Here is a 13,577-nt window from a genome sequence, read left to right on the forward strand (position 1 = left end):
TCCATGTTCAGTACCCAAGTGAGTGCAGGGACCTCTGTTTGATTGTCTGTCTGTCTGTCAATCTGCTACCTACTGTATACACATCGACTACCGTCAAAAGGGGACTGGGCTTTGGGGCGAAAATTGCGGATTAAACCTAATATGCACGATAAGCTTTACATGTTAAAGACAACTCATTTGTAATGGCCCGGAAGAGAGGCGACCACCCTTAACCGCAGCGTCTGGCTCGGGCCTCTCGACGCTCCTCCCGCTCGAGGTTTTTCGTCTGAGCCTTCTCTGCGTCTGTGTTGGTGTCCTTGTCGTCACGGTGCAATCTTAATCTCTCGAGAGACTCCGGGTGGGAGTATTGCTCACTTTTCACTCCTGTAGCTTGCTCGGTGCCCTCTTGCGATTTCCGTCGCAGGTGTAGCTGCCGGCCGTCTCCCCCCCGGCTGCCGTCTAGACTCTGCGGGAAGTCACCGGTTGCCCAGGAAGTTCGGCTGCGATATATATCAACAAATTGAACCTTCTCCAAACTTTTGAACGCACAATGTTCCCGTACTTTTTGCACAACTCGCTGAAGGGAAAAAAAAGCTTTTTGATCCGTGATTCGACCAATACATTTTCTGCTTCAATTAGAATTGTTATTGAAACGGTCCTCTTTATCACGATGTTCACTTTTTGACACGATGAAACCAAGATGACACCGAACGTCCCAATTGCGAGCTTGCAAACAGGATGTTCTCAGACAGAAGTGGCCACTGTGTCATCAGCAGCTTCTAACATAGATGCAGAGAGACTGTAAGAGTCACAGAAAGGCACAGTCGCGGGCGGACATGGGCTCAATTCATCGATCCCAAAAAATACAGAAACATTGAAAGGAGGAGGACAGGAGCTACGGCCAGCCGGCACGTTGGACGACTGGTTGTCGCATCCGCCTCACAGTTCTGAGGACCGGGGTTCGACTCCCGCCCCCGCCCGTGTAGAGTTTGCATGTTCTCCCCGCGCCTGGGTGGCTTTTCTCCGGGCACTCCGGTTTTCCTTCCACGTCCCGAAAACATGCGTGGTAGGTTGATTGAAGACTCTAAATTGCCCGTTATTGCGTGAACGTGAGTGCCAATGGCTGTCCGTTTCGGTGTGCCCTGCGATTGGCCGGCGACCGGTTCAGGGCGTACCCCGCCTCTCGCCCGAAGATAGCTGGGATGGGCTCCGGCATGCCCGCGACCCGCGTGAGGAGAAGCGGTAAAGGAAATGGATGGATGCAGTCATCTACGAGCATTCCTTTCGAGTCCTAGCGAGGCTTCATTTCACTCACAACGTGAGCGTGAATGTGAACGATGAGGCTAATTGCATGCAGACTTCATCCGACGTCGGACGAGTTAGTTCGCGAAAGCCACGCAGTCACACAAGCGGGCCGAAAAGCTGCAGATTGTTATTGGCGGGTTGAGCCACATTCTCAATGCGGGCGTGTGGCGAAGAAAACTCTTATGTAACACGTCTTTTTGAACAAACAAAAGCAACGTTTTCTATTCACACTGAATGTTGGTTCGAGCATTTGCTGTACATACGTCATCCATTTTAAGAACATAATTGTATGTACTGTATAGCAGATAAGAAATCTAGACGCTTCAAATGGAAGTTGACTGTTTTGGGCTGGCGGCACGGTTGGACGACCGCTTGGCGGGTCTGCCTCGCGGTTCTGAGGGCCGGGGTTCAAATGTGGCCCCGCCTGTGTGGAGTTTGCGTGTTCTCCCCGTGCCTGCGTGGTTTTTTTTCCGCTTTCCTCCCACATGCACGGTAGGTCCATTGAAGACTTGATTGCCCGTATAGGTGCGAATGGTTGTTTGTCTATATGATTGGCTGGCGACCAGTTCAGGGCGGACCCCGCCTCTCGCCCCGAGATAGCTCTGGGATAGCCTCCAGCACGCCCGCGACCCGCTACAGAAAATGGATTTTCAATTTTAGCATTTATTTTACACATTCATGTTATTTTTGGGACACAATTGAAATATTAATATTGTCATACCAATCATGAAAGTGTTTCATAAAGAAATACATGAACATCATTTTACTATATTTTGACAGTTTTTATGGTTGCGACACATTTCATATGTATCATGTTGTATATTATTTTATGTATGGCCTGTATCGGATTACATTTGTGGCCTGCGCGCAACACCGAGCCGACCGTCGCCCGTCATCGACCGACGTCGTCAAGTTGATTTTTTTGTCTTGAGTTTGTTGTCACATTGTTGTCTGTGGGGCCAATTATAGATTACTCGTGCACTCGCTGTCGTAGTGTCGCCACGCTGCACTATTTGCGTATCTGTTGTTGACCAATACTGTTCCACTCATGTGCCTGAGTAGCATCTGCACCATTTGCACAATCGACATTGTCCCAGATGACTTTAAAGCGCATCCACTCCTTGAAGTCTTGGCGCCCTTTGCACAACGGTCATTGCACCGGACTATTGCGATATCAGTCTTTGGAACTTCTCCAAGTGCTAGAGGACTCTGCATCTTTTTGCACAATTGTCCAAAAAAAATCATAAATGTACCGGCATTACCCGATAACTCGCAACCCTTTCCTGCTCAGTGACTGTTTTTTTTTTGTCAATGTCTTTCTGTCTCCAAAGTGTTCTGTGTCAATTGACCGTCTGTTGTCGTACTGGAGCGGCTCCGACGACCGGAGACAAATTCCTCGTGTGTTTTTTGGACATACTTGGCAAATAAAGATGATTCTGATTTGTCTCCGAGGGCTTCGCAGGCCCACAGCTGGCAATGATTGACGACATCCCACCCTAATCGAAAACCCCCAATCGGGCAAGGAAAAGCTCAAAATCCCATTCCCCCCCAAAAAAAAGATACCTTACGAAGGGACCGCAGACGGGGGGTTCCCTTTCAGGGTGGAAGCCGAGCCCCTCACTGAGCACTTTTTGGCCTCTTAGGAAGGTCAAATCGCCGAACCTTGACATTTCCCTCATTGTGGAAAAGGCCCGACCGAGTGTTACCTTTCCGAACCGACGCCAAGTGTCTCCGCAAAGCGTCAGTAAACTTTGTCGGTGGCCTTTTGCTTCGATATTGCTGCGTGAAGGACGGTCGCGAGGCTAAAAGTGGATTCAAGGTTGCATCGAGGTCCACTTACTAAGCATTTTTGAAGATTTCCTCCAAACATTGGATAGGAAAGTTCCTCAGCAAAAAAAAAAAAAAAAAACCCAGAACCCGAAGAGGCAACATATCGAATCAGCATCGGTGACAATCGATCACTCGGATCTTCCCCTCTTTCCGGCTCATATCATTTCATAATACACGTGTACTTCGTGTACTCTTATTGCCTAATGTATATTTTTGCGATTATTCCGCAAACACTTAACCTATTAGTCATTTCCACAGATACGTATTTCCCTCCTGGAGCTCCCAAAAGCCCAAACGCGATGACGAAAGGCTGCGGGAAGGTGCCTACATTTCCCACAAGCCCCTTCGCCGATTCCTCCGGAAGAAAACCTTGGCTCGTGCTCGCCACTTCCTCTTTCCGTCGACGGAGTTCAGGTAGGAGCGCTTCTCAATCGCCGCCGGTTTCTAATCCGCTCTAAAACACGATCTAATTCAGTCATCCACTTGAAAGAAATATTGAGGAAGATACCGGACACTTTCGCGGACGTGACAGAGTGATTATTCTGCACCCGTAGCCCCGAAAGCGGATGTTTGCGGTCTCGGGGTGACATGGCGTAGCGCGAGTTTGAGCGAGCTAATTTGCTAGCAGCCGCGCGTCTGAAATGATGATCTGTTGGAAAGCGCCACATTTGCTCGAGTTTGGTGTCAGCCCCCGTTTTCAAATGGTCCTTTCAGTGGCACGATGGGACGCGTGATCAGGGGACAGCGAAAGGGCGCCGGCTCCGTGTTTAAAGCCCACGTCAAGCACAGGAAAGGTGCCGCCAAACTCCGCCACATTGACTTCGCCGAACGCCACGGCTACATCAAGGGGATCGTCAAGGTGCGACGGTTCGTTTGGAACGCTTCCCTTCGCTTTCTTCGTCGATTGTCAAGTGACGCTCGCTCTCTCTCCCCCCCCCCCCCAGGATATCATCCACGACCCCGGCCGCGGGGCCCCTCTGGCCAAGGTGGCCTTCCGGGACCCGTACCGCTTCAAGAAGAGGACCGAGCTGTTCATCGCCGCTGAGGGCATCCACACGGGGCAGTTCATCTACTGCGGCAAGAAGGGTAAGAACGGCGGCGCGGGGTCGCTCTCGCGAGTTTTCCTTGACGGCTTCCTTTTGCAGTCTGACTCGTTAGAGCCCAGGCATATTTTGGATATTACAAATCATTTTCGCATCGCGCCACCAAGCAAAGCTTCTGCAAACGGCAGGAATAGTTGAGCACTTTTTGGGGACCCATGTGGTGGTGACATGAGAACCTTTTAGGCGGCACACTGCTCAGCGATGTCTGGACTCGGCTTCTTGGATCGGCGCTGGTCAAAGTCGGGTCCGAAAAACGATTCGCCATCATTTGTTTACATATCTTCATAGGGACGGCAGTATAACTAACATACTACTAAAACGGTTACTCCTCCAAACATTATTTTTGGGCCAATGAAATGCTCGCGAGCGATTTTGACATGCCTGCATGAGCAGCTGTAGTGTTTTTAGAACCAAATGTCATTTTTCAATAGTGTAGTCGAAGTGTTTAGAAAATAAAGCTGTCTCATCTAGAATAAAAGGTATACTTATTCCAAGGCAGTAATATATATATTGTATCGATGGCGTTTCGGGGTATACGTTGTAGTTGCTTGGCTGCCGTTGGGGTCCTCTCGGGGGAACCCAAAAGGTTCGCGTCAAACAACGATTTCGGGTTTTAAAAGAGTTTGAGCTTGCGAAATACAACAAAAAAGAGGAAGTGGAGCCGTACCAAATGTCAAAGTTTTGGACGCCGAGGCGGCCTCTCGACCGGGTCCGTACGCGTTTGAGGATTTCCCTTTTCTTCCGCCCGGCAGCTCAGCTGAACATCGGCAACGTCCTTCCCGTGGGCACCATGCCCGAGGGCACCATCGTCTGCTGCCTGGAGGAGAAGCCCGGCGACAGGGGCAAGCTGGCGCGCGCCTCCGGAAACTACGCCACCGTCATCTCGCACAACCCGGAGACCAAGAAGTCCCGAGTCAAGCTGCCGTCAGGCTCAAAGAAGGTCATCTCCTCGGCCAACAGAGCCGTCGTCGGTGAGGGTGACGCCGCGGGCGTCGTCGACGGCCGCCGTCTTACGTGCTCGCGTGATGGATCTTTCGTTTGTATTTTTCCAAAGGTGTGGTCGCTGGCGGCGGTCGTATCGACAAGCCCATCCTGAAGGCGGGTCGCGCCTACCACAAGTACAAGGCCAAGAGGAACTGCTGGCCTCGCGTCCGCGGCGTGGCCATGAACGTAAGTGTCGTACGCGCGCCCGCCGTCGCGCTCCGCTTCCGACTGGCGCTCACGCCGTCCTCCGCTTCCGCCCGCAGCCCGTCGAGCATCCCTTCGGCGGCGGCAACCATCAGCACATCGGCAAGCCCTCCACCATCAGGAGGGACGCCCCCGCCGGTCGGAAGGTCGGTCTTATCGCTGCCCGTCGTACCGGCAGGCTGCGCGGAACCAAGACCGTCCAGGAGAAGGAGAACTGAGTCGGGCTGCGCTCGAAATAAAACAAAAAGTGTTCCAAAACAAAGTTTTCTGTTTTTGTCCGTTTGCGTACACTTCAACTAGGATTTCCTCGACTGGTGCTTTGTGTAACACACGTGGAAGTCTGCTGAATTCAATAAAGCAATTTTTTGCAAAAGTTCACGTTGTACACAGCTAGTGACTGCTTGTTTCCACACAAGCACGGTTGTGGAGAACATGCTAACCCCACACAGGAAGCCAGGACTCAATCCCCCAACCAGAGAAATGTGAGGCGGATGTGCTAACCACTGAAACACTATTCCATCCAGAAATTCTCTCTCCTGCGTAACCTCTTTTTAGGTCGCGGGTGTGCTGTCGCCCATCTCGGATGACTTGGGCAAGAGGTTGGCACACCTTCAACTGGTCGCCAGCCAATCGCAACGCACAAATATCCAAATGACCATTCACACCTTCGGACAATTTAGTCTTCAGTGCCACCATGGCTAGATTAAATGCTCAAAGCACTGTTCAAGTTTTTAGTTTGCAACAGGAATGGCCATTGAGTCTCACAGTTTTTGTAAATATGGTACCAGGTATCAGTATCGGGCAGTAGTAAAGGCTACCGATACCAGCCACCGACATTGAAAGCAAAAAAATCTGACATCCAGTAAGTTCGCTTTGCCAGTAGTTGGTACTACAATGCACAATTCGACACATCAGCGAATCATCATGCGTCAGAAAGAAAGGTCTTTGTTCACAATTACCTGTTATTATGTTCATTGAAATATTTATCAAAATACTGGCAGAATTAGAAGAGCATCTGTGAATACGCGAGTGACTGGTTAGTCGGGGGGGGATCGAACATCCCTAATACCACATCTGCTTTTTCTAGAGAGGCCAATGAGTTGAAGTAAATAATGTACTTAAAATATAATATAAATTTAGTGTCTCCTTAAAGTATATTTGAGGTTCATATTGTGGTAGTACACAACAGCTAAGAGCACTACATTTTTAAGGGGTCTAAAATGTGAACATTTTGGCACCCCTTGGATTTTTTTTTTAAGAGGCCAATGTCTGGATGTAAATACTCGTATAAAAAAAGGATTTCAAGTTTCCTTTTTTTTTTTGGAGCAGCCAATGATTTAATGGGGCGGCACGGTGAGCAACTGGTTAGAGGGTCAGCCTCACAGTTCTGAGGAGCCGGGTTCAATCCCCGGTCCCGCCTGTGTGGAGTTTGCATGTTCTCCCCGTGCCTGCTGGCTTTTCTCCGGGTACTCCGGTTTCCTCCCACATCACAAAAACATGCATGAATTGGAGACTCTAAATTGCCCGTAGGTGTGAATGTGAGTGCGGCTGGTTGTTTTGTTTGCATGTGCCCTGCGATTGGCCGGCTGGCAACCAGTTGAGGGTGTACCCCGCCTCCTGCCCGATGATAGCTGGGATGGGCTCCAGCACGCCCGCAACCCGCGTGAGGAGAAGCGGCTCAAAAAATGGATGATTTGATGGCTTTCTATGCGCAAGTAAACATGACACAGACAAAGATTCCAAGTTCTTTATTTGCTAAGGGCGCAATGCTTTTTTTTGTTTTGTTATATTTCTGTGCACAAAAAAAAACCTCACAAAGTGAAAGTCCACATCGCGACTGTAGCTCCAGAATTCAACGTCACACCATGGCCAAAACAAAAGTCGGCAAAAAACAGGGCGCAGATTAGAACTCTGTACAGTCAATATCATCTTTAAAAATAACAAAAGGACAAAAATGTTCCTTTTAAACCAAATTCTATTTTTTTAGTGAAATACAACAAAATAAATTCTATAAAATAAGAGCAAAATATTTAAATATAATACGGTGGGCAGAATATTTTCATTTGCAGGAGTATTTGGTATGTTTTAGACAAAAAAAAAACGAAAAAAAACGTATTCAAGTTACCAATTAAATACAGTATTTACTGATGTTTACCTTTTACTACAGTTAGTTGCAATGGGACTAACCAGCTATTCCTAAACACCGCCCGCCGTGGCGCCCCCGTGTGGCCACCAAGCGAGATGGCGAGTGAATGGGAAGCCGGTCTCAAAACTTGGGGGCGCTCGACGGAAGCTAAACCACGCAGCCTATGATACACCACAAAGATGGTCGGCGGTGCAGCAAGTGTAGCATGTTATTTTTTTTTCCGGGGGGGGGGGGGTTAAATGTAAGATGTCCCACCTGCGAAACTCCACTGCCAAATGTGAAGGATTATATGTGCAATTGAAAGCCACTTAGTCATACATTGGTTCAAAAATATTGCCCTTGCTGTAGATGGGGGGTGGGGGAGAGGACAAAAAAAAAGGAGTAGCGCCCCCCTGTGGAGATGTGGAGTAAGAACAGCTTCAGGTTGTCATGAACGTCTTCCCTTGGATGACACTAATGTGGTGAGAAGCCATGCTAAATGTTACAGCATATTGACTGAAAACAAAATAAAAAAGAAAAACATAAAAAGGCAATGATTCTCCGGCCAAATGTTGCATTCCTGTATTTTCACGTCAAACAGCGTCAATGTTCACCTGACGGCCAAACAAACTCGACACCCAGGGAGCTAACCAAGAACAACAACAACAAAATGGTGAAGATAAACGCGTCCTTCGTCGTCTACAGTTGAATGACCTTTGAACCGTCCCCCATCTGGAACAAACTCTTACCGCGGAACGTGGCCGATGACCATGGACCGTTTCCCCCCCCCCCCCCCTTAATCTCCCCGTATCCATTTTTGTCCCAACAGCGAAGCACAGCAAGTGATGCTACCGGGCGATCCAACAGTCACCAACACGAACAATATTATGTACAACTTTCATCATCATCGCCAGCTCTGGGTTAATAGTTTTTTTCTTTATTTAGAACTCTTAAATCCACTCCCTCCGCTCCTGTGGTGCCCCCCGCTGGGAGAACCAAAGAGAGAGCAGAGGAGGAGGAAGGGGAGCGGGACCACAGAGGCTCCAGGCACAGCAGAGGAGGGAGGTGGCGGCAAAGGGGGCTTCGGGGCAGGGCGGTGTTACTCCTTAGGCGGGGCGGGGGCCGGGGCGGGCTCGTCCGCGCTCTCCCAGTTCTCTTGTGCTCTGGGGCCGGGGCCGGGGCCGGGGCCGGGGGCGGGGCCGGCGGCCGGGGCCTGCGCGGGGCCCGGGGTCGGAGCAGAGGCGGGGCCGGGACGCTGAGGGTTGTTCATGTGCTGCGCGGCGGGGCCGGTGTACGGCTGCCCGTGAGGGTGGTTGTTCTGGAGGACAGAGAGCGGGTGGGGGGATGGTGGGGGGGGATGTTAGGGCTAAGATGTGTTCTATTATGAGGACATTTTCTTGCTCAAAACAACGTGACCGCCGAAGTATAAATATTTATTGGAAGGCACAAGGATTTGGAGTGCAACTCCGATTTACAAGCGCCTCAATGTTAGAACAATTCCATTTACAAACCAAAAAACGAATAAATATTGCCGATGGTCGCTCACAGTGTGCGAATGTTTCATTTATCCATGTTGTGCCGGGCGGTCGCCCATTTGGGGGAAGCGGACCGCACTCAGCCGCTCCAGCGATGCGCTCGGTTGCTACTTTGCTTTGTGCATCATTGTGTACCCTTTCTGTTTTCGCTTATATTTTGGAGTTTCGCTAGCTCAATCAATGTCGAAGAAAAGCGACGGACGAGCGTGGCAAGAGTGAGGGACTCGCTGTTAGAGCTTGCGCGCAACAAGGGCTTGTCCCTATCGAAGCTTTTTAGAATCGATTCTCCTATTGATCAAATCGAATAATAATTGCCTCCTAAAAACTCTCTCGAACTAATATGCATTATATCCACATTTACGAGGGATTGAATTTGATGCTTAAACTGCATATGTTGGTACTGAGTGTATGGTTTAAATTCGGTTTACAGAATTTAAGACAACAAAATACTAAATAACACTTAGCAATTGCTATTGGCAGAGCGCTAGCGATTGCCACTTTAGGTGGAAAAAAAAGAACAAAACAAAAAAAAAACACTACCATTCAGCTCACATACTTGTACGAACAATACCCATCTTAACAGTCTTAATAATCCCTTACAGATGCACCTCCGTCGTTTTTGTCCAAGTTTATCATTGGACCAACACTGCGTCCGTCTGCAATAAATATATATATATATATATATATATATATTTTTTTTTTTTTGGTCCCAGCGGAGCTTCAAGGAAAAAAATTTGTGCAGACCATAAAACTGTGATAAACCAAATCGTGAATTTTGTGTAAATATGAGTATGGTATGTGATATGAATATGCAATATTGTGTACTAGAATAATATACCACTATATTTTTACCAGTGTCATAAAAAACAATTATATATTGTACAATAACGTAGTGGGTACGGAAAGTATTCAGACCCCTTTAAATTTTTCAGTTATATTGCAGCCATTTGCTAAAATCATTTAAGTTCATTTTTTTCCTCAATGTACACACAGCACCCCATATTGAGAAAAAAAAAACAACAACTTAATTGTTGAAATTTTTGCTGATTTCTTAAAAGAAAAACTGAAACACGCCTATTTTTAACTCGGGTGCTGTCCATTTCTCCTGATCATCCTTGAGATGGTCCTATATCTTCATTGGGAGTCCAGCTGTGTTTGATTGTACTGATTGGACTTGATTAGGAAAGCCACAGCCCTGTCTATATAAGACCTTCCAGCGCACAGTGCATGTCAGAGCAAATGAGAATCAGGAGGTCAAAGGAACTGCCTGGCAAGGAACAGATCTGGCCAAGGTTTACTTTCCTAAGAGCACAGTGGGCTCCACAATCCTGAAATGGAAGACGTTTGGGACGACCAGAACCCTTCCTAGAGCCGGCCGTCCGGTCAAACGGAGCAATTGGGGGAGAAGAGCCTCGGTGAGAGAGGTCAAGAAGAACCCAAAGATCACTGTGGCTGCGCTCCAGAGATGGAGATGGGAGAACGTTCTAGAAAGTCAACCAAGATGGTGAGAGATCAGATTCTCTGGTCTGATGAGACCCAGATCGAACTTTTTGGCCTGAATTATAAGCGGTATGTGTGGAGAAAGCCAGGCACTGCTCATCACTTGTCCAATACAGTCCCAACAGTGAAGCATGGTGGTGGGGGTGTTTTGCAGCTGCAGGGACAGGACGACTGGTTGCAATGGAAGGAAAGACGAATGCGGCCAAGTACAGGGATATCCTGGACGAAAACCTTCTCCGGAGTGCTCAGGACCACGGACTGGGCCGAAGTTCACTTTCCAACAAGAAAATGACCCTAAGCACACAACTAAAATAACAAAGGAGTGGCTTCAGAACAACTACGTGACTGTTGTTGAATGGCCCAACCAGAGAGGATCTGCAAGTAGGAATGAAAAACCTTGTTGCATCATTCCCAAAAAGACTCATGGTTGTATTAGCTCAAAATGGTGCTTCTACTAGATACAGAGCAAAGGGTCGGAATACTTAGGGCTGTGTGATATTTCAGTTTTTCTTTTTTCATAAATCTGCAAAAATGTCAACAATTTCTCTCTCTTTTTTGGTCAATATGGGTTGCAGTGTGTACATTAATGAGGCGGGGGGAAAAAAAAAGAAAGAAATGATTTTAGCAAATGGCTGCAATAAAACAGAGCGAAAAATTGAAGGGAGTCTGAATACTTTCCGTACCCACTGTATGTATGTGGAATCCAGCCACATGTTGGCCCAACGCAAGTCGCACAAACAAGAAGAAAACAAATTGATTTTCTGGATTTGTTTCCTCTCATAGGTTTATACCTCACCTTTGTGAGTGTGTGTGAAAACAGTGTTCATTGCCAACAAAGTATTGCAATTAACATGTGTTATTGACCAAATACTTAATTTGCTAATCAATTCTTTAAAAATCAGACTGCGATTTTCTGGATTTGTCTTTTTCTCATTTTGTCTCTCATTACAGGCCTTTGTCCTCTTTTTAAGTGGGAGAACTTGCACAATTGGCCACTGACTAAATACTTTTTGACTCAAAATGTCTTCTCATGGCTGGCCACCTGTTTTTTGGCGCTCATTCAGCTGCATACCTGCTGGAACTGTGCGGTTCCAGGAGAATGCGGGTACAAAGAGGTGTCCTCGGGCGGGGACGAGTCTTGATCGTCAGGGGCTTCCTGTTCGTCCGGCTCCTGCGAGCAGGACAGCAAGACGAAACACAAATATTGACTGCATGCAGCCGTGTCAGACGTCAGCTCAACTTCCAAATTGCCATTCAGCACTTCCCGCACTGACATACACAAATATCTATTTCATGAAGACATCATTCTATATGTAGCTTTGGCCACAGATGACTAGTCAAGTCTGAAGAAATACAGCATATTGTGTGGGAGGTCAGTTCATTACCCCAGTAAGCAACCTTTAAAATTACCACCAGTATTTTGTTGTGGTGCCTGGAATACTGACCTTCCCTGGGCTTCCCTGAGTACACTTGAGCTGTGTATGAAATATTACAAGAAGCGTGTCATTCCACTGGAATTGTTTTAAATTCAACATGAACAAATGCAACTCATTACATTCACACACAACTCTTAGTGTATATTTAAAAAAGAAAGAAAGAAAGAAAGCCCATTCGATGTGGCTGCTGAACACTAAGCGACTAAATCCACCTCGTCATGCATTTGATTCTCCGCTTTCATTCGTGTCGATTTCGGGCTCTTGATGCTACTCAGTGGAACCTACAGAGTCCAACAGTGGTACGATCTGGCGCTCAACTAGCTGTCACCACGATGTGATCGTGCGACTTCAGCTCAGCCAGTGTGTTGTTCCACCATAGAAGGCGAACAGTGCTGGCAATGAGGAAAAGTGTGACGGTAACCGTAGAACAGGAAATGGAACTCGCACATAGGGAATAGGTCTGGCTGCTCAACATAATGGGATCAATACAATTTAATAGAGTGTTTCTCAAACTGGAGTGTTCGGACCCCCTGAGGTCCGTGAGCCTTAGCTTGGGGGTCCGCAAACTATTTTTTTTTTAAATGTCTTATAAAGACCATATCTTGGGGACCAGCATGGCAATAAAAGGAACATACTAAATTATGAGTCCCTGCCTTAGTTTTGGGCCAATTAAAAGCCCAAAATAAAATGCATATTTTTTCAAGAATATAGTCCTATTTTTTTTTTAAGAGAATAAAGGAGTCTTTTTCCAGAATCAAAGGCATAATATGAGAATGAAGTTTTATTTTTTTAAATTCACTTGTTAAAAATATGACTCTCTTCCCTATTAAACTTTGATTTTAATATAAGAAGACTATTTGGGAAAAATATCAATTTTCAACTTCTTTTTCCCCAACCCCAAACTAAGAATTTGAGATTAAAATTACGATTTATCTTTTCTTCTCATTTCTATGGCAGTTATGTTGAATTGAATCATGAGGGGGTCCATCTAAAAGGTGCCTCAACCTACAAAGTTTGAGATCTCCTAATTTAATAGAAGTGTAAAAACACAATGGGATCGTCGGTTTCCAATGGTCTAGACCGACAACTTTGCGTGACGACGAACAGCGTGCAATCAACTAGTTTGCAGTGTGCAAGACAACCACAGGAGTAAAGGGACTGAATTGCTCCTTTTTGTTACCGTTCTACCACTTGATGCTTTAAAATATCTTGCCTTGAAGAGTTTTTCCACTGTAATTATTGATATAAATTGGGTTATGTCGGTGTCTTATGCCTGGTACACACATGGACTTTTCAAATCTGAAAAGACTATCTGTGACTGACCTCATACATGAAGATCATAAATCTGGCATTTAACAATTTTGGTCATATTGCGTATGGTCTGCTCCGATAATAAAACAGAACACCGCACAAAGTTTGTTACACCGCCGATCACAAAACCCAAGAAAAAGCAGCCCTTCCAGATGCGCGCAGATGTTTTCTGAATGTTCCCAAAGGTTGCTGGAGCCTTATAAAATGGTGTTGTCCTCAAAAAACAACTTGCTTTGGAAAATACTTCTTGCCGTCTGGGAAACCG

The 13,577-nt window shown here is 46.9% G+C and overlaps 2 protein-coding genes across 7 annotated transcripts in view; one reads left to right on the forward strand and one right to left on the reverse strand.

The window, feature by feature from the left end:
* Nucleotides 1–3,534: 3,534 nt before the first annotated feature.
* Nucleotides 3,535–5,781, forward strand: rpl8 (ribosomal protein L8). The gene is made up of 5 exons (XM_061791387.1): nt 3,535–3,973; nt 4,059–4,200; nt 4,970–5,188; nt 5,272–5,387; nt 5,465–5,781. Exons 1-5 carry the CDS (start codon nt 3,836–3,838, stop codon nt 5,621–5,623), a joined length of 774 nt encoding a protein of 257 aa, XP_061647371.1. The 5' UTR covers nt 3,535–3,835; the 3' UTR covers nt 5,624–5,781.
* Nucleotides 5,782–7,138: 1,357 nt separating this feature from the next.
* usp9 (ubiquitin specific peptidase 9) overlaps nt 7,139–13,577 on the reverse strand; it is a 65,827-nt gene continuing 59,388 nt past the window's right edge. For 4 of the 6 annotated variants that reach the window (XM_061791361.1, XM_061791359.1, XM_061791360.1 and 1 more), the window contains exons 45-47: nt 12,011–12,040; nt 11,638–11,736; nt 7,139–8,848 (exon numbers count right to left, since the gene is read on the reverse strand). In XM_061791361.1, coding sequence (XP_061647345.1) covers nt 8,630–8,848; nt 11,638–11,736; nt 12,011–12,040 — 348 coding nt within the window. In that variant the 3' untranslated portion in view covers nt 7,139–8,629. The remainder of the gene's footprint in view (nt 8,849–11,637; nt 11,737–12,010; nt 12,041–13,577) is intronic. The other 2 variants (XM_061791363.1, XM_061791364.1) reach the window with 2 other exon arrangements.

This window comes from Phyllopteryx taeniolatus, chromosome 12, assembly GCF_024500385.1.
Source record: "Phyllopteryx taeniolatus isolate TA_2022b chromosome 12, UOR_Ptae_1.2, whole genome shotgun sequence".
In the NCBI taxonomy this organism is placed as follows: Eukaryota; Metazoa; Chordata; class Actinopteri; order Syngnathiformes; family Syngnathidae; genus Phyllopteryx; species Phyllopteryx taeniolatus.